The 18,426-nt window shown below is 36.4% G+C and overlaps 1 protein-coding gene across 2 annotated transcripts in view; it reads left to right on the top strand.

The window, feature by feature from the left end:
* The window catches only part of CDC42BPA (CDC42 binding protein kinase alpha), a 194,326-nt gene that overhangs the window by 58,466 nt on the left and 117,434 nt on the right, over positions 1–18,426 (top strand). For both annotated transcript variants that reach the window (XM_026845705.1, XM_026845704.1), the window contains 2 exons: positions 10,862–10,953; positions 17,122–17,205. In XM_026845705.1, the coding sequence (XP_026701506.1) occupies positions 10,862–10,953; positions 17,122–17,205 (176 nt within the window). The remainder of the gene's footprint in view (positions 1–10,861; positions 10,954–17,121; positions 17,206–18,426) is intronic.

Genomic DNA, 18,426 nt, shown 5'->3' with positions numbered 1-18,426 from the left:
TGTGCTATGTCTTGCCATGGCTTTTCCTCTTAAGTTTCTAGTAAATAAAACTTTTGAGATTAAAACTTGGGCAAAAGCATTCAAAGAATTTTTGGAACTCAATGAATATTTTTATGCATTTAGAATCACAACTTGTGAAACATTTCTTCAACAATGCATTGGATGCATACAGGACCACCTCTCCTGTCCACCTCTGGGGAGAAAAGCATGCAAAATTTTGAAAAGTTGTCTAGAATTTGAAGTTGAAGAACGTTTTGTATTGATTTTAATTCTTTTTGATTAGTTTATAGTTTGAAACAATCCTTCATTTACAGGAAGAATGTTAATTTCACTTGCTGTTACCTCATTTTATCTTAAGCTGCTAAATAAAACAATCATATCTTGTTATAAAATTATTGTATTGCCATAGAAAAGTTGCCTTTTATCTATGTAGCAATAAGCCAACCCTTCAATCTATGTAGACTATCATAACAGGGATTCAGCAGTGCAACTCTGTGTTACTTACTATAGGGAGTAAGATTTTAAAAAATACTTAATTTAGGCTCAGCCCTGCAAATAAGAGTTCATGATTTTAAGGTCTCTCTTATTTCTGACTTGGCATTGATGGGGATAGTGAGATAAATGATGTGCTCAGTGGCATGAAAGTCGTTTCAGATGTACTGCTTAGTGAATCCAGTCACTTGATTCATTAGGAGCTCTGAAGGCTTAATTTGAAACAATATGCCCTTAAAAGCTAGTCTGAGAACCTTTTTGTGTTTGGGTAACATAAGCATAAAGGGGCCTAAAAACCTAACAGAGAAACAGAATTTAAAAAATCAGTTAAAGATTCTTTTTGGTTTCACAAACAATTGGATCCGTCAGTGATCTCGGTTCCAGAATTATTCTTTACTGCATCCTTGGTGATACAAAGCAGGTGAGAATCAAAGCAAAAAGGGCTGTGGTGCAAGAAGCTCTGATGTGTGTGCAGACATGCACACAGACATACGAGGTTTATGTAGGAACTCACTACTTACAGAAAATATATGCTTTTCTGATAGTTACGAGTGTTGGGAAATATATTTGTCTTCGTCAAAATCAAGAATCTGTTGAAAGCTTGATTTATATTAATGGGGATCATTGATCTTTTTGAAGTAATAATAGATTTTAGCGATTAAACTGCACTGGAGATTGAATGATTAAAATTGACTTGAGGTGAAATGCGGTCAAAATAAAAATATCTTAATCGGCATTATTTTACAGCGATCACTTAATCAGGAAGAAAGCGAAGATGATTGTAGTTGAGAAATAGAGTGCCGGATCTGGTGCACAGTTAGGTGCTTAAGCATTATGATATGGTCTTTATTCTCAAGTGGGCCAAATCAAGTTTATTATAGGCAATTCATATTCTAATGGCAGTGAACTTTCAAATTATTAATTATCTTCTAATTACATTAGTTTTAAGGTAACTCTGAAAGCATGGTGATGTTTTAGGATCTCTGAAGATCTTTAAGGAGTGTTAGTTTAATAAAGGATTACTGTTAAAGTCATAACTCTCTGAAAGGTAGCAAAACTAAGAAGAGTTCTTGCAACATCACATTTTTTAGAATTACTTCCTTTTTATCATTGTGTCAGTGCAAAAGAACCAGACAATAAGGAAGATGTTCAATTGCATTACACAGCTTGAACACAAGGAAGCAAACAAATGAATACTTTGCAGTTCTTACAGCAGAAATAATACAGGGTGATGGCATTAAAATGCTGTGAGGTATGTGTGAAGTGGGAGCTTAAGCTGTGGAGGTTGAAAAATTTCTGTGGACATAGGAAGGGTATTTCGTTTTCTTCAGTGACTGTGAACTTTGAGTAAAAAGCAGTAGAAAGACTGCAGCAGTGTATTTTTGTTTTTCATTGCACTTGTGGCTTAACATTCAAAAGCAACATTTGACTGTGATATATTAATGAAGTGCAATACAGTCTATTTTCTTATTTTTACTAGTTTCTGAGTAACCCATAGAATGTATCAGACAGTGTAAAACTAAGGCAGTGTTCAAAAGTAACTTATTTGGATCACAAATGCTACTTAAAAATATATGTAATGATAATGAGTGGTTACTTCTAAAGAAAATTAAAAATCTGACTGTAAAACGTGTAGTATTGTAACCTAGGCAAAATTCCTTCTCGGGATATTAAGTTCCTAATACTGGTTTTAATATTTCCATTTGACATAAGTTATATCAGAGTAATTATTGCTTTTATGAATTTTGAACTTCAGTTTAATATCAGGTATAGATCATGAATGCAGGACTTCAAATAACATCTTTAATTTCAAATGCTGTCCAGAAAGGCAGAGTTAGGAGTGCAGTTGTGCACAATTAGGAGTGTAATTGTGCACATTTGTACGATATTCACTACCCAAAGTTGTTTTCCAGTCCTGACTGGGACTTTTGAGATCTGTTGCATTGCAAATAAAAACAAGTGTTGGTGAAACCTGCTGTATATGCAGGGCTTACAATCAGGTTTATGCCATGCTTTCAGAGAGGAAACACGGTATGTTGTTACATGATATGTCAATTCATATAGTGGGTGCCTGCCTGCAACATCCTGAGGAAGAATTTCCCTGCTGTTAGAGCTCAGCTGCATTACTAGCCGCCTGCTGGGAGGGGAGGCCCTTGTGGCTTGCTGGGAAGTGTTTGCAATGATGGGCAGCAAATTTGGGAGTAAAAGCACCATGATGGAGGAGTGAGAGACAGGACTCAAATGATTCATGTGCTGCGTGAGACTTGACAGATGTGCATTTTGACAAGATCTAAGTGTAACTATAGCTAAGAATACATGACTACACAAACGCGTCGTTTTAGAGAAGAGTTTGTGGAGAGCCTTCTCACCCCCCTTCTCATGTGGTTTACAGCATATCCTTTAACTAACTAAAAGAGATTAAAAGTGCTTTCGGTTTTACAGAGCTTTTACAACTTTTTTTCCTTAGAAATGAAAATCAATAATGCTAGTTGCTCACCTAAGATGTAATGAAACTCACTATCAGCAAAAAAATCAAAAGTCTGACCTCAGTTTATTTGCTTTATATAGATGACTGTAAAAACGGTCTTTCCTTTTAATTAAAATTCTAAAGTAAAAGGAAGGCAGGCTGATGTGTAGCCAAAGTCCTTGTTTGTTAGTCACAGCTTAATGAAAATAAAGGCGCTCAAGACTAGTGTTGGTAAACGGAGAAGAAAAATCTATCAGGGAATTTGAGAAAGGATAGTGACAGGGCATCCTGCCTTGCATTTTGGAAGAGAGACTCCAACTGGGTTGATCAGAGTTTGAAAGGAAAAGTAAATTATAGAAACTAGCAGGACTTTGCTCAGATGGTAGCTTCTGTGATCATCAGGGCAATGGGATGGGGACCTGGAGACGGAGAGAGACATGAGCAGACCTATACAAAGAAGCAGGCGAGGTACAGATGTGGAGAAAACTGAGGAGGCTGTGGGCAGAAACCATCAGGTGTGGTGGCAAAGCTGTGTGGGGACAGGACACAGTGATACTGGATGATGAATCTTGTGGGAGAGGTTAGGATTGAATAGCTGAGAAGGAAAGCGTTGGGACGAGGAGTTCACAGCAGAGATGATGTGAAACTGGATCATGTATTTGTGAGAGGCAAAAGAACGGAGTGTAAGGCAGGCTGCAGTATTACACAGATGTTTGAGTATCCCTTAAAATTCTTCTTTAGCTTCAGAAATGGAACGGGAGACTCAAAGTGCTGTGAAATACCCAGGAGACTGAGTGCGGGCCCTCATTAGTGCTAGTCCACACAGCGACAACCTGCAGCACTGGTCCTTTAGTCAGTGAGGATCATGTACCAGGTATCTGTGTTCTGTGGACCAACATTGCTAGCCGCCTTTTTTGGTTTTGGTTTCATCTCCCCTGGCCCCTTGAATTTGCTCTGTGGTTGCATAATAATATTTTTTTTCTATGACATTCATTGACACAGAATCTTTCATAAACAGTAAGATAGTATTTTTCAAAAGTCTAGTCAGATTAGACTGTGATATCTCTTGTTTTACATAATAAAAAGTAATGTATTGAGGGACTAAGAATTTTTAAATATTCATTTTTGATGCCTGGTTGATTTTGACTTTTCAGAACATTTAGTAATTCTAAACACAGGTCTGATTGATTTTATTTACAGCTTAAATGTCCAGCATTTTTTGGCAGTTAGATAGCAGCATATTGAGTTACATGTCAAATATTGAGGAATGTGAAGTTTCAACTTGACTGTCAGAAGTGTGATTTTAACTGACTTGTCTCCAGCTCTGTGACAGCATGAGGCATGGAGTCTAAGCAGTATTCTGCTTTATAGGTGTAAGACCACCTTTCTCCTTTTCCTCTGTTAGCCTTTCAAGTTTTGTAAAGATTAAGATCTGTCAGCTCTTGATTTGCTCACAGATCATTTCCACTCACTGTAGTAGGTGGAACAGGAGTCCTATAGTAAAGATTTTACTGACCATGCTACAAGCATTGCATCAGAATTCCAGAGCACAGCAGGATGAATTAAAGTTCAGTATTTCACTCTGCTGCTAGTATAATAATATTTAAACATAGGGTGGTTCACTGAAATTCTTGTGACTAGAAAGAATGGTAATATAAAAAAATAATGGCCATATCTTGATGTGGTATAGAAGTGTTGCCCAGATCTTCTGTGGGCGTTTCGTGAGTACAGGTATTACTTTTCATCTGAGTCTGGGGAGGGCAAAATCAGAACTGCTCTCGTAAGTTTGGGAAAGATATTTCTCTCCCTGATTTTAAAGTTCCTGTTGAAGACTCTTTTGTGGTAGCTGTAGCCAGAGATGGCTGGATGGTCTCCACTTGACCTAGATCAGAACAGAGTACTGGTTGTTGTTTTTTGTTGGTTTGTTGTTTTTTGTTTTGTTTTTTTTTCCCCTCCAAGATGAATAGGATCCAGAATATTGTGTCCATACCATAGTACAGGAATTTGTGGACATGCTTCTCATTCTTGGAAAATGCCAGATTCTTAACTTGTACTTACAGATGTTGGCACTTAACTGTTCATCAGGAAAAACATCTTAAAAATGTTCTGAGGGAGTGAAAACTGAATCTCAACTGTTAAAACTGAGAAGGGTATTTGTGGCTTGTATTTTTTTACATTGCCTTAACTAATGCTCTGTGGTTCAGCTGCTAACACTGTAGTTGACAGCGATTTGTCCCAGGTTTCCTTCAGAGAGTTGACAGAAACTGCAACAAAGCTTTCTTGTGCTGTTTTGCCCATCTTAGGTGGGTGGAGAGATTTCTGTCCTCCCTCAGTTTAATTAGGCTTTAAACAGCTCTTATCTTGCTGATTGTCAATTATTTCTCCTTTGTTTTGAGAAATACTGTTTATTTTTTGGAGAGTATTCTCTCACACCTCCCTTCTGGAGTTTTTTTGAAACCTCCAGTTATGGTCTGTCTTAACTCAAAAATGATATTTACACATTTCATAATCACATCTGATAGAAGCCAGTGGAAAATAAATACTTCGGGTTTGGACTGAGTCTGTAAAAATAAAAACACTTGTTAAATTCCTTCCAGGAATTTAGCAGAAATTTCAAAACTGGAGAATGTTTTTAAAAACAAAGTTATCAATGTATATTATTCTGCTTTGTTCTTTTAAATTTTTTTTTATTTTTTTCAAGGACAGCATTAGGAAGATTTGGAGAGCCTTCTGGTATTCAGTTAAGTGAGAGTCTCTTAAGTTAAATGGTTTTTCTCCTTTACGTGGGAAAGCTCTGTATGTATTTTTGTAATTATTTTTAACTAGTGAAGGGAAGGTTGGGTTTTTTCTTGAAATGGCAAGCAGCTAGTTTACCATGGTGGTTGTTTTCTTTTCCAATCTATTTCCTTCATAATGAACTTTCACCATTGCTGTTGACAATTCGGGTGGATACAACTTCTAATTTCTTTGTCTTTGGCTTGACAGAGTAGTGCAGTGGGCAGAAGGCTGGGTTTGCAGAGTGATACCTGAGTCACGAAGCGGGTTTTGTAATTCCTTTGGGACGTGGGTATCTTACTGAGGCCTGCCAGTCAAGGATGCAGTCTTCCATCTGAGCAGTTAGCCAGCCTGTTTATCCAAAAAGCAGCTAAGACACCAATGAGGCACCTAGAGGAATTCCTAAACGCTGTCCTGTTCTGTGTTGTTTTCTATTTAAATCCATTGTGGGGACCCATTTTCAATTGCTGCTCCAAGTCTGCAGCACTTCCTTTAAACAGTCAACATGATCATCTCCCTTTAGTTTCAATCCATGCCTACAGCAGCTCTGCTTTGCTGCAGTGCTTTGGTTGGGGGGCAGAGAGGCACTAACAGGTGAGAGAGGAAGAAGGAGCTCACCACGAGCTCCCTGCTCTGGCCAGCAGGTTAGCCCTAAAAAATATGAATTTCAGGGATCACCCTGCCCAAGCTTTACAGGCAGAAACTGGGAGCTGGAGGGAGAGAGAGCAAGGCAGGAGCATGAGACTTAACTTTACAAAGAAAGCCTCAGTACTAAACTGTCTTGGGTAATCAACCATGTCACTTGTCCTCCCTGTGTCAGCTCCTTAGGAGATGGACTTTTATTTCCAAGAGTTTAAAAATGAGACCCCTTGGTATTAAACGTTCTGTAAGTAGCACTAGTAACTGCTTTCCTCCCCCATAAATATGATAAACGGACTGTTGAAGCGCAGTGTTGCTACTGCAGAACCATTGTTTTGTTTCTTTTCTGCTGGACAGTTGTAATAAAATCCTCCCTTTTCAGGGCCAGAGGGTAGAACATATGCTGCTTGGTATGCCTGGTCTGATACCTGCAGTCCTGCTGACTGTTCTATGTGCTTAACATGTTACTTCAGGTGAAGTTCTAGTGAAATTTCAACCAGAAAAAGCCTTAAATTTCAAACACTCATAGAATTCTCCTTTTACTGATTTTTATTGTTTGAATGCATTATAAGCATAAATGGAATGAATGGCTAGAACATAAATGTGGGGAAAACCCACAAAAACTTAAATAACTTGAAGGAATAGTCATGACGGGTTCACCTTGTTTGAAAAAACAGCTCAGCTTACAATTTCAGCACATTGGTTCCCCGTGAGGGTGAATTGGGTGATTGGTTTTTCTTGCCATGTGTAATGGATTGAATAAGTGCAAGAATCTTGCCAAGTGGGTGGTGGTGCAGTTTTCCCAGGCAGTAGTAGCCTCTTCTGTAGACTGTATGACTTGTCATTTTGTGGCTGTAGAGAACATCGGGGCAAATTTGCAAGTTTTAAACAATGAGCTTTGATTCCTGCTGAGTTGAAAAACCAGGAGGAGCCAGGGAACATGCTGCCCACACTTACACTCTGGTTTGGAGGAGGCAGAATTTGATTTGGCAGAGCAAACTACTGGTCCCTGGTATGTATCACACATGGCTAGCAACCTTGAAAAGGGATGTCTGTTTGGAAAAAATCAGCTATCTCTCTGTGTATTTCTGTAGGTTGAATGAAGTACCAAAGGAAATGCCCATACAGCCTTTTGCTCTCAAAAAACTGTAAAGACAGTGTAACACTCTGGTATCAATGATCAAGGAAACTGTAGCTCCTTCTGAAAAAGAGGGTGTTGTTTTCTGTTAACTTCATGATGATCCTGTGTAGGCGGATGGGGATGTAAACAAGGGAGGGCTGTGTACCTGTATGTTTTAAAACAGCTGTGTTGCAGGGACCCCATTGAGCACATTCATTTTGAAAACCGTTCCCTGACCTTAGAGTTTGCTGTCTTTATAACAGCTCGTATGACATTGCCAAACTAGTTGCAAGAAGTCTGCCTGTTAACCTCATAGTCTGGAAAGCTGGATGTATGAAACGGCTGTCTGAAGATATGCCTTCCAAGACCCTTGGCCAGGCCAAGTTTTCTGTACTTAAGATTGCTGTTGCCACAAGAACAGCAGATGTTTGCACAGCAGACGAACAACGTTGATGATAAAGCAAATTGACCTTTTTTGGAACAAGCTATTTGGAGCACATTCCTACGGCAATTTTTTTTTTTTTCCCCCTTCATTCTTTTCTTTTCTTGGACTGTATGTTTCTTCATAAAACTGCTTGGCTATACATTGACATGTTTATTGCTAGAGAAGATGAAAAAATGTAAAGAGAAGAATTTACAAACTTTTCCACTAACACTGATACTACAAATCATTAAACTTAATCCAAACCTATTTTTGTCGGCTGTATTTTACTGAAGTAGTTATAATGATGTTTATTTTTCCAGTGTCCCTATGGGAACCCTGGAAGATTCCAAAATATAATAATTAAAGAATGACAGGCCTTTCCTTACAATATAAAGTGAGGAAGAGTTCTGTGGTTTAAACAGCTATGCTGTTGCTTGTTAGCAAGATATTTTGCCTTGTAGTCTAGCCAGGCCTATAATTGTCAAAAAATGTTGAAGTCAAGAGCTACATGTTTGTTTTCAATCAGTTGTTTTTCAAGTTAAAAGGCTTTAATTGCTTCTTTTAATTTGTTCAGTAGTATTTGTCAGTAGCATTAATATTTGTATTAGATCACTTGGTACAGTACAGCTGAGGCTATGCCAATAAGGCAGTACAGTTTGTTGTTACTTATTTTTTCTATTGCAAGACCTTTCTTTTAAGTATAAAAGATTAACTGAAAGTTTGGGTAATCTGATAATTTGAGTAATTACTTCTGTTTATATTATATTTTAAAGTTATTTTAAATGTAATATTAAACCCTTATTTTAATTGTATAATTAAATATTTTTAATAAAATGGTTATAAATGTCAAGTAATAATATTATTAATGTGAAAAATCTCACTCTTGTATGACTGCATCTTTACTATTTGGACCTAAACCCTAGGGTTTTTATTCATAAGCTTATGCTCCTGTAGTTATAAAAAATAACACCTGTAACTCCTATTAGAGAATTGATTTCTGGCATCTGAGGAGTTTTAGAGAAAATTACTAAATTCAGACTTTGGAACCTCTGAGATTTTAAAACAATTTCATCTATTGTACCACTAACATTAGTGGAGGTGTGCTGTATTGCTTAACAACAGGATTTTTCAGATGTGATTTACAGTGCTAATTTAAGGACGAGGATAAAGAAGTTTTTTTAGGTCCTGAAAAGACAGGTAACATGACTCAGTTTATAAAATTACTTTGCTGAATAGTAGGCAGTAGGCTTCTGAACGAAGGTTTTTGTAGTGTCTTGAAGGGGTGTGTGTTAATATCAAAATTCTAAATTGAATGATGGGTTATCTGTATCAGTATTAGGGTTTGAGTTTTTTCACAGGATTAGTTCATAACGTTAGAAAGACAAAATAATGAATTCTAGGAGAACCCAAATCACATTTCTTACATGTGTCTGGATATAATTTGGGGTTTCTGTAGCTTTTGGAGCTTTTGAAAAGCAATTCTCATTTCTATTCAGAAACATTATTCAGAACAAATTGTTCTGCAGTATGCTGCCTTTTACAACTCTTCACTGCAAATAAAGCTGTACTAATTCCATGAGCCTCTGTATAGATAGAAGTGGACATAGATAGTCCCTGTACCGTGAAAGCATAAGCTAAAAAGGTTTTTGTGGACCATGTAAAATGGCTACCTTAAGATACGCTTTTTTGTTTCTGTCTTGATCCAAGTATGTGATGTTCAGTGCCTAGTCTGTTACAAAAATACTGGCCCTGTTTTACAGGTGTAAAACTCTAGGTGAAATATCTGAAGCTTGGTTTAGGATCATTGAGAAAGACTGCCTTTGAGCCAGAAATTGAACTTAACATTTTCTGAGACCGATTCCAGTCCTGTGTATACTGGGTTTTACAACCATCTTTAGGGACAACTTTTATGAACAATACTCACTGAAGCTTCTGTTTTAGTAATAGATTTCATTAGTGTAAAGTATAAAACGATTTTAAAAATAATTATTTTCAAAATAACTTATTTTCCTTCTTAAATTATTTCAACTTCGGGGATTTTTTTCTTTTTTACCAAAGGTTGTGTTATGTGGTTTTTGAGGTAGAGTTATCAGTAACTTGGATGTTTTTCATGCAGAGGGCATGTAGTAATGAACCAGAACTCCTTAGTTGTAGTGATAACTGGGGCTGAAAGAAGGGAACAGTTCTCCTGATACTGTTGCATTGCAAAGAACACTAGGGTTAGTTACCTGACTGGAATACTATACCTTTTTTTGCTTACTGCTTTCAAAGATATTTTAAAAGAGGGGAAAAAGAAGAGGGAAATAAAGGTTAAGTTTATATATGTAGTTTTTTTCCACTGAACATGTTAATAATGTCTTGAGTACAACTGTTCTCACTTCCAGAAGCCAAGAATTGAGTGTTAAGTGTCCCCTGTCTTGAAGAAATGATCTCCAAAAATATTGCATGATACATAATTTAGGCCAGTATTGCCCTTCCAGTTATCAGCATTTTAATTTTTCATTGACTACATTATTCTTTTGCTGTTTGGCAGAGGAATTAATGTTGTCCAAAGTGAAGTCCTCATTATATTTGCTTTTGCAACCAGAATTAAAAACATATAGCACAGATGCAGTGGATATCTATGATCTCTTAAAAGACTGTAGAAAAATAGACAGCTTGACTATTCTTTTTATTTTGAATTTAAAAAACAGCAAAAGCAAGCTTACTTCATAAACTTTTTCTCACAGCAGTTTTGGCTTAGTTTTTACTGGTCATTATTTCTAGCTTTAAACTTCACTATATATTACATTAGGGAATATAGGTATATAAGCAAAAAGTCTGTTTTTATGGCTCTGATTACATCTATTTTATGTTACTATTGTTGCTTGTTTTTTTGATTTTGGTGTGGTGTATCTTCGTTTTGTTTTGGTTTTTAAATGATTGATATTTTCCTTTGTTTCAGCCAAACCTTTTACATCTAAAGTGAAACAGATGCGACTACATAAAGAAGATTTTGAAATCCTGAAGGTCATTGGTCGAGGAGCCTTTGGGGAGGTATGTATGTGAAGGAGGTGGAAGGAAGGTTTTGAATAACGTTTTTGCAAATCTGCAATACTGAGGAGAGACAGTTAATGGCAATATACTGATGTAGAGGTTTTTACATTATTTAAGCATAATGGATATTGTATGTCCACCTAATGTTTGATGCAAATACATTTTGATTTATACTTTCTTTGACAGCTCTTTTTAATAAAGCCTTCTGAGGGAAAGCAAATTCACATGGATTAAAACAACATGTTTCAACTGCCTGATGATAAATCATTTGCTTGACTGTAATTACTACCAGTCAGCAGGTGGAGGACAGCGAGTTACTGATGGTATAAAGATCTAGCCATTTCTAATCATCCTAATAACTAAATAGTCTGAAAGTAGTTTTCAGCAACTTAAATTGCCAAACATTCTATTCCTGTCACTTTGTTTCCTATTTTTAATGAATGTTTGAATATTTTTCCTGTATTTCTTTTGAAGAGTTTATCAATTGTTAGTTTCTTTTTCAGTTGTCACCCACGGCTATCAAACTATACATTTTTTTTGCTGCTTCTGATTAAGCCATCTTTTATTTGAGGTTGTCAAAGAAGGCTGTTGATAGCTAGGTTTTACACTAGGATGCCACATTATATAGGTTGAGGAAACTTAAATATATATTAGGCTTCTGCCCCTTCTTAATTATATTAGGTGCAGGTGCTTGTGCTTTTTTCTTCTTGCACGACACTATGTATGTAGAAAGATCAACCTAATGTATAACAGTGCCTTGAATTTTTGATAGCCAAATATACTACAGAAGGGGATAATATGTAAAGCTTCTGCAGAGGGTCCTCCATGCTACCTGAAAATGTGTGTGAACTGAAACCTAAGTATAAGAAAAAGATTTTCTAATGTCTTCATTGCTTTTGGAACTGGAAGTTTTTTTTTTCCAGTTCTTTTTGGTATGAGAGCATCTCTAGAGGCTCTGTGGCATATGACAGAGAAGAGTTGGATTTAGGTTCACTTACATGTTTGCATCATGTATGAAAATTAGTCTTTACTAATCTGCAGTTATGGAAGAATAGACTTCTGTAAGTAGTATGTAAGGAACAGAAGTTTTTGTGGTTGTGTATGTCACTATGTAATTTGATATCTACATTCAAATATCATCATTGGGCAACTGTAAAAATAACAATAAAAGAGTAGTATTTATTTAGCTACTTTATCACTTTTGGTTGGTTTTGCTCTATCTGGAGTAATTGTTCTTTATAAAGAGGGTGAAGTTACTTGTGGATAATTTATCTTTAGTCTGAACCTCTGCCACAAAGAGAATGTTGCATTCTCTGTTTTGATATAAAGGCTTCTGCTTAAAGCATGAGCTTTTTTCAGTGCTGCCATAGTAGTTGCAGCTGAGTTCATGTACAGATTGTATGAGATATAAGAAAAATCACTGATGTCGCTGCTTTCCTGGCAGAAGAATCATATGTGAAACCTGCCTTGCATTGTGTTTCTAATAGAAGCCATTTTTGTCTGCTAAAGCTCCACAGCAGCTAAACCACAAAAACTGTAGTTCCTTCTCAGAAAGCTTCTTTGTGGTGAATCATCCCGTGAATAGTGAGAGTGTAACTTTCCCCATGCTCTTCTGGGGACAGCCTATGTAATTGGTTAGATCTCTTCTTTTAGGAACAGTGGTTCCTTTCTAGTTCCTTATCTGAGAAAGATAGCTTGACTCTACTTAATTGTCAAAATCTTCAGTAAGGGGAAAACTGAAGTTCTGCCAGTGAAGGTGTTTGGTTTTGTGTGACCTTAAAGTAGGACTTAGTAAATATTTGCAAGGATATATGTTAAATTGTCTTAGTAAAGAAGGTAAGTTTCAAGTCCTACATGGACATTTGTCTGAGAAAACAAGTTCTGTATGACATTTCCAGTTAACCTTTAAAATAACCAATAAATATCCAAACAAGGTTGTAAAAAGGACCACCAAATTCTACTACTACTTATACCACCAAAACCTATAGTAATATTACATTGCAAAATACTTGTATGATTCAGTAGACTACAGCAGTTTAGTGAGACAGATTAAGAAATCTGGAAGAATGTATTTTCTTTCCAGCAAGCTATAAATGCTCTAGGTTACCGGGAGGAGTAATTTTTGTCTCCTGAATCAACATAATTCTGAAATTCTGTAGACTACAAAGTTAGTGCAAGTTTTCTTTGGCATGGTCTCAGACTCGTTCTTATTTTGATTTTACGCTACTCAATTTCTTCAATTTGCATAGTCAAGAAATATTTCCCTTTTTGTTTTTACAAGTTTGATGTAGACAAAGTATTTTAAACTAGTTATTGCTTATAACTGTAAGAGTTCATTGTTCCGAGTTTTCTTTTTCCCCTATCCTGCTTGCTGTCAGTCTAAGAATGCTTCCTTTTTGTCAAATTAATGACATGCCCTTCCCTCTGCATGCATACATTTACTTATTTAAAATTTCACGTAAAAGAGAGTGATGTCTTTAGAAAACACAGATGTTTTGCTTGAGGAGGAAAATTATCTTTATAAAATTAATAATATGGGCATCGTGTTCATTGTGCTGGCTTTGGGCAGCATGGTCTGAAAAAATTAACCAACTCTAAACAAGAAGACTTTAAACTTGGGAGTTGAAGAATGCTGCTAGGAAAGGTGAAGCACCTGGACAACAGCTCTTAGTGTTTCAGCAGTATAGAAGTGCACCTTATTGAGGGGTCTAGAAAAGAAAGTTCAGTGCTTGCTTATGCAAGCAAATATTATGTAGTTATGTTGTTGATATTTTAAAGGCGATGAATTGTGTAGCTCTAAGAACTAGTTAGCTACTCTGAAATTTTGGCATCCAGTTACGAACAGTAGCATTTCCTCTTCCTCTTTCTGGAGAGGAGCCTACTCTTGATGGACAAGAAAATCAATGCTGAGTATTTTTCTTCTTTTTCTTTTTTTTTTTTTTTAAATTTCATTTTTAATAGCTTCTGTTTTAACGTTTTTCTGTGTGAGGCTGTTACTTTTTTAAGCAAAGAAAATGTTGAGACATGTACTGTAGAGACAAGTAGCCGAGTTTGGGGCAGAAGGTGTCTGACAGCATGCCAGACTGTACTGCTGTTTGTGGGAAATACGGAAAACTCTTGGAAGAATGGGGAAAAAGAAAAATATCTGACTAAACCACGATGTTTACATCAGCACATACCAATCATTTTTTGTTGGGCTGCTCACAGGAAAATATAAATTTAAAAAACCCCCTACACTTAGAAGTCCAATTTTAAGAAACTCCAGTAGCAAGACATTTCAGGATAACTAGATGGGAATGATTAACCGCCCGTCTATCTTGACAGCTTCACTGGGGAAGGGAGAAGATAAAAACAGCACTCTGTGTATTTGGGCTTTTGTGTACACAGTATGTACCTCTGTGTGTGTATGTAAACGCTGCTTGGGTCTGTAATCATGTTTCAGAATTTTTTGCTACAATTAGAAGATACATCAGACTGCTCATTGCTGAAGTGTCAGATTTTTCTTTCACAGTCCCGAAATAAGCATTTTAGAATTTACTTTAATAAAGCATGGAGACACCCCACCCCCACAAGATGCTGTGATAGCAGAAAAATTATGTTTGTGATCTTTTTTTTTGTGTGTGTGTGGTGGTTATTGATATGGAATATCATTAATGCCTTGCACAGACTAAAAGGCTGCTTCTGACTAATTGTAAACACAGCTGGTAAACATGAGTCTATTTTTGTTCTTTAGTCACTATTCAATACTATTACACATTCACAGAAGGTACCAAGCCCTTGATCTTGTAATTGAAAGCCTGTACTCCAGCTGTTAACCAAAGGCAGTGCTGTAGCTCTCTTGGTTGTGTCCAAGTGAATGCTGGATAGGAGACGACAAATATAGGCAGCTGTGCAATTAGCCTATGTCTTTCAATAAGCAAGTCTTCTACAGAATAACACAACCTTTACTAAGCGTGCTACAGGCAAGAAATGAAATCCTGAAGTCGGACCGGAAATACATGTATTTTGTCTTATGCCTCTGGCTGCCTATACTACGGTGGTTAATGGTGGGGAAAAGGTTATTTTTCACACTGGGCAGTAGCAGCAGTCTACTCAGCTCTAGGACCAACTCTTTTAATTTTTCCCTCCAACAGCTGCAAAACTCTTAAAGGTCTTTAGGGCAGAATTACATTGTAGCTTCATACCACAGACTGCATCATGCAGGGGGTGTGGGGTGTGAGGTGTGTGTGTCCCTGTCATCCTAGACATGATGTAGTTTGAATGCTGACTGGTTTCAACACAAAGGATTTCTCCACCTGCCATTTCTTATTAGAAATCAGTACAGATATGGCTTATCAGAGTTTCAAGCTACTTTTAGCTGATAAAATAAAAGGACAATCAAGATTCAAATCCACATTGTGGGTTATATATCACTGCAGAGGATTCATCTTTCCCTCTTAAAGAAAACTGTGATACTCAGTCTTGGGGACCATGCACAGAAGAGTAGACATTCTTTATGAATTAAAATTAGATTACAATCTAAAGTAATAATTTGGTTTTGTGTTTCAAATCTGAAAGTACCTTGAGGGATCCCAAGTCTGGACTTGAATCTCAATTTTTATGCATGAAGTAACCTTTAAAAATTTCAGTTCATAAACTAGTTTAAACAAGAAAATATATTACCTTTCTGTCTTCTCTCCTTTTTTTATCTACACACCACTTCCACTGCCCTGCGACCCAGAAGGCAGCAGTGTCAAGAGCAGAGATGATAAACTGCTGCTGCACATATGGGAAGTGACAGCTGCTTCATCTATTAATCTATAGCTAAGCAAGAGGTACACTTTTAGATGTGCTTTAGTTTAGACATCTGAGTATTGCAGTCCTCCAACCTGCACTTTTGCCATGTTCATGAAGCTGCTGCAGCTGATGACATATTTGAAGATGGTTGAAAGAGGTTTGCATGACACTTTCTTCAAACTGTCTAATCCTGTATTTTCTTCTCTCTTATCACTGTCTTCACACATAGCTGGTTTACTGATTATGAAAGAGGTGGAAGGAATGTAGGATTCAGATTTAGTATTTTTTTGTCACTGGCCTGCAGGATCAAGATGATGATCTGTGTGACAACATGTTGGCTTATAATCACATGCACACAGAAATAAACTTTTATCTGTTTAAGCCTTAAGATTTATTTCTATAGGAAGACTCAGAATTGGATAGTTGGAGGATGGTTGCTTAAATCTATTGATTATTGAACTTTTATATAGTTGGGATGGTAATGTAGTGGTTTAGTCTAGCTCTGAGTCTGTGACAGATTCATGGTCGTTTTGGGTAAGACACTGAGCTTTCCATACCCAGGGAAGCCTGAACTGTGAGAACATGTTTGTGTAAACTTCTTCTCTTCCTCTTTCCAAAAAATATTCTGTGTGAGCTTTTATTATAGCTAAACAAAATGGTAATCTCAGAAAAGGACTGTGTTGGTTGGCTTTGTTAATTTATTATTATATAGGCCTATGCTATCTAATGTTTCAGAAGCAATGAGAGGGAAGGGGGGGCTTGTGTTTCCTAAGTTTTACTTCTCTAGAAAATGTGGATTTCACTGTTACCCTGCTGCTGACAACAGACCTAACTCACTGAACTTCAAGTGGAAAAATGTGAAGTAATACTTGACTATATTTTTGAAGAACGTCTAATGCATTATTTGAAATGACGGTGGAAGTTGTTTTATGACAAACCTACAGTCTAATTTGTGTCTAAAACCTAAAAGATATTGTTTATTTTACTTCAGAAACTCCTACATTATTGTCTTTTCTTGGCACTTCTGTAATTGAAATTAGTGTGTAGGACTGAAGTCCAGGAACATAAAGTATACAGCCAGTGATAGTGTCATAATAGTATGATAAAACTAGAAGTGTGATGGTGAAAAATACCATTGTTCATCTACAGTCACCTAGAAAAAAGATACATAATGAAAGCTTAAAATAGACTTGGAACATTTGCAGAATAAATATCCTGTACTGTTGTGATGTTACTCTTTCTTGATGGTGATGGTATGGTATTGTATGGATAGTAAAGCTAATTGTCCAGAACACTGAAGAAAAAAACTCCAAAACTGCAAGGTTTCATAAAAATGAAAACAATATGCATTTTTGTGGTTTAACTTATTTATCTTTCATTTATCTTTTCTAGGTTGCAGTAGTAAAACTGAAGAATGCAGATAAGGTTTTTGCCATGAAGATACTTAATAAGTGGGAGATGCTGAAGAGAGCTGAAGTAAGATTACAGTAGTGTTTTCCATAATCATGCACCCTCTTACACTGCTGAATTGTTACTTCTCTTTTCACAAGACTCTGTGTAGAGAGGGATTGAGGAGGTGCTTCACTCCTTATTGTCAATATGAATTTAGTATTAAAATGAACTTAAAGCAGTTCGTCGGAAGGGTTAAAATGGCATGGAATCTTGACTTAGATAGGACTGGATGCTTTAGACATTATAACTCCTGTAATTGCTCAAGAATTACCAACTATACAAGTAATCTTTTAATGCATTTATTTCAGTTAGGAATGTAGTCTTTAGCAAGTATTTTCCATGGTGAAGGGTAATTACTGAGATGTAACTCACCAAGCTTATTAGTTTATTAGTAGTTAGAACTTAGTCAAGGTAGTAGATTTTGTAGATTAAAAATCAGAAAGATAAAAGTTTCAAATTAATTTGAGTTTGTGTTTCATAAAAATGTTCAACTGCAAAAATTTGTGATGCAAGGCTCCTTGTTAAAGCTTGAGTCCATTCTGTGTTCTGAAAAAAATGGAACAGCTCTCTCACCAGCCCTGCTTTGCCTTGGGTTCCCATTTTCCTTATACAACTCCACTCTTCATAAAATCCTCAATACATTTCCCTGGATTCCTGTGGAAGGAAACTTATAAAATGCAGGCTATGCCTGAAGACTTGTGTTATAAACAGAACGTCTATCTAACTCTTTGAATTGTTTTGAAATTCTTCATATATGCATACTAAAAACAAACTGAAAAATAGATTCATAAAAATATAACTCGGTGACTTACAGATAAAATGTTGCTTTAGCCATTGGGTTTTCTTCAGTTTGGACAGTGCAAGCACTATCTCAGTGTCTCTCCCAACTTGTCTGATCAAATTATCTCTAGCCTCAGTTTTTATTTGAGACTCCTACTTTGCTACTCTCAGACTACCTTGCCGTTCAGTTGCTTTCAAGTTTATTCTGATTTCTGCATTTATGCTTTAATGATACCTTGTTAGGAAATGAGATCAATGGGAAACCATCACACTTTAAAAAAAAAAAATGTATCTAGACAAATTAAAGCCAATTTCTGATGTGTGCACATCCTGTTTCTTTTAATGAAAATGTTCCCACATTAAGAGGTATAAAGGGCATGCAGATTGTGGTTAGATGTACACAATGTGTTCCCTCTTTATCTAGAAACTATTCAGATACTGAGTAATATGGTGTTAGTCTAGGTA

This window comes from Athene cunicularia (assembly GCF_003259725.1).
Source record: "Athene cunicularia isolate RWA chromosome 3 unlocalized genomic scaffold, athCun1 chr3_part1, whole genome shotgun sequence".
NCBI classification, from domain to species: Eukaryota; Metazoa; Chordata; class Aves; order Strigiformes; family Strigidae; genus Athene; species Athene cunicularia.
The sequence above is the reverse complement of the archived record's forward strand: the minus strand, read 5'-3'. Positions and strand labels throughout refer to the sequence as shown.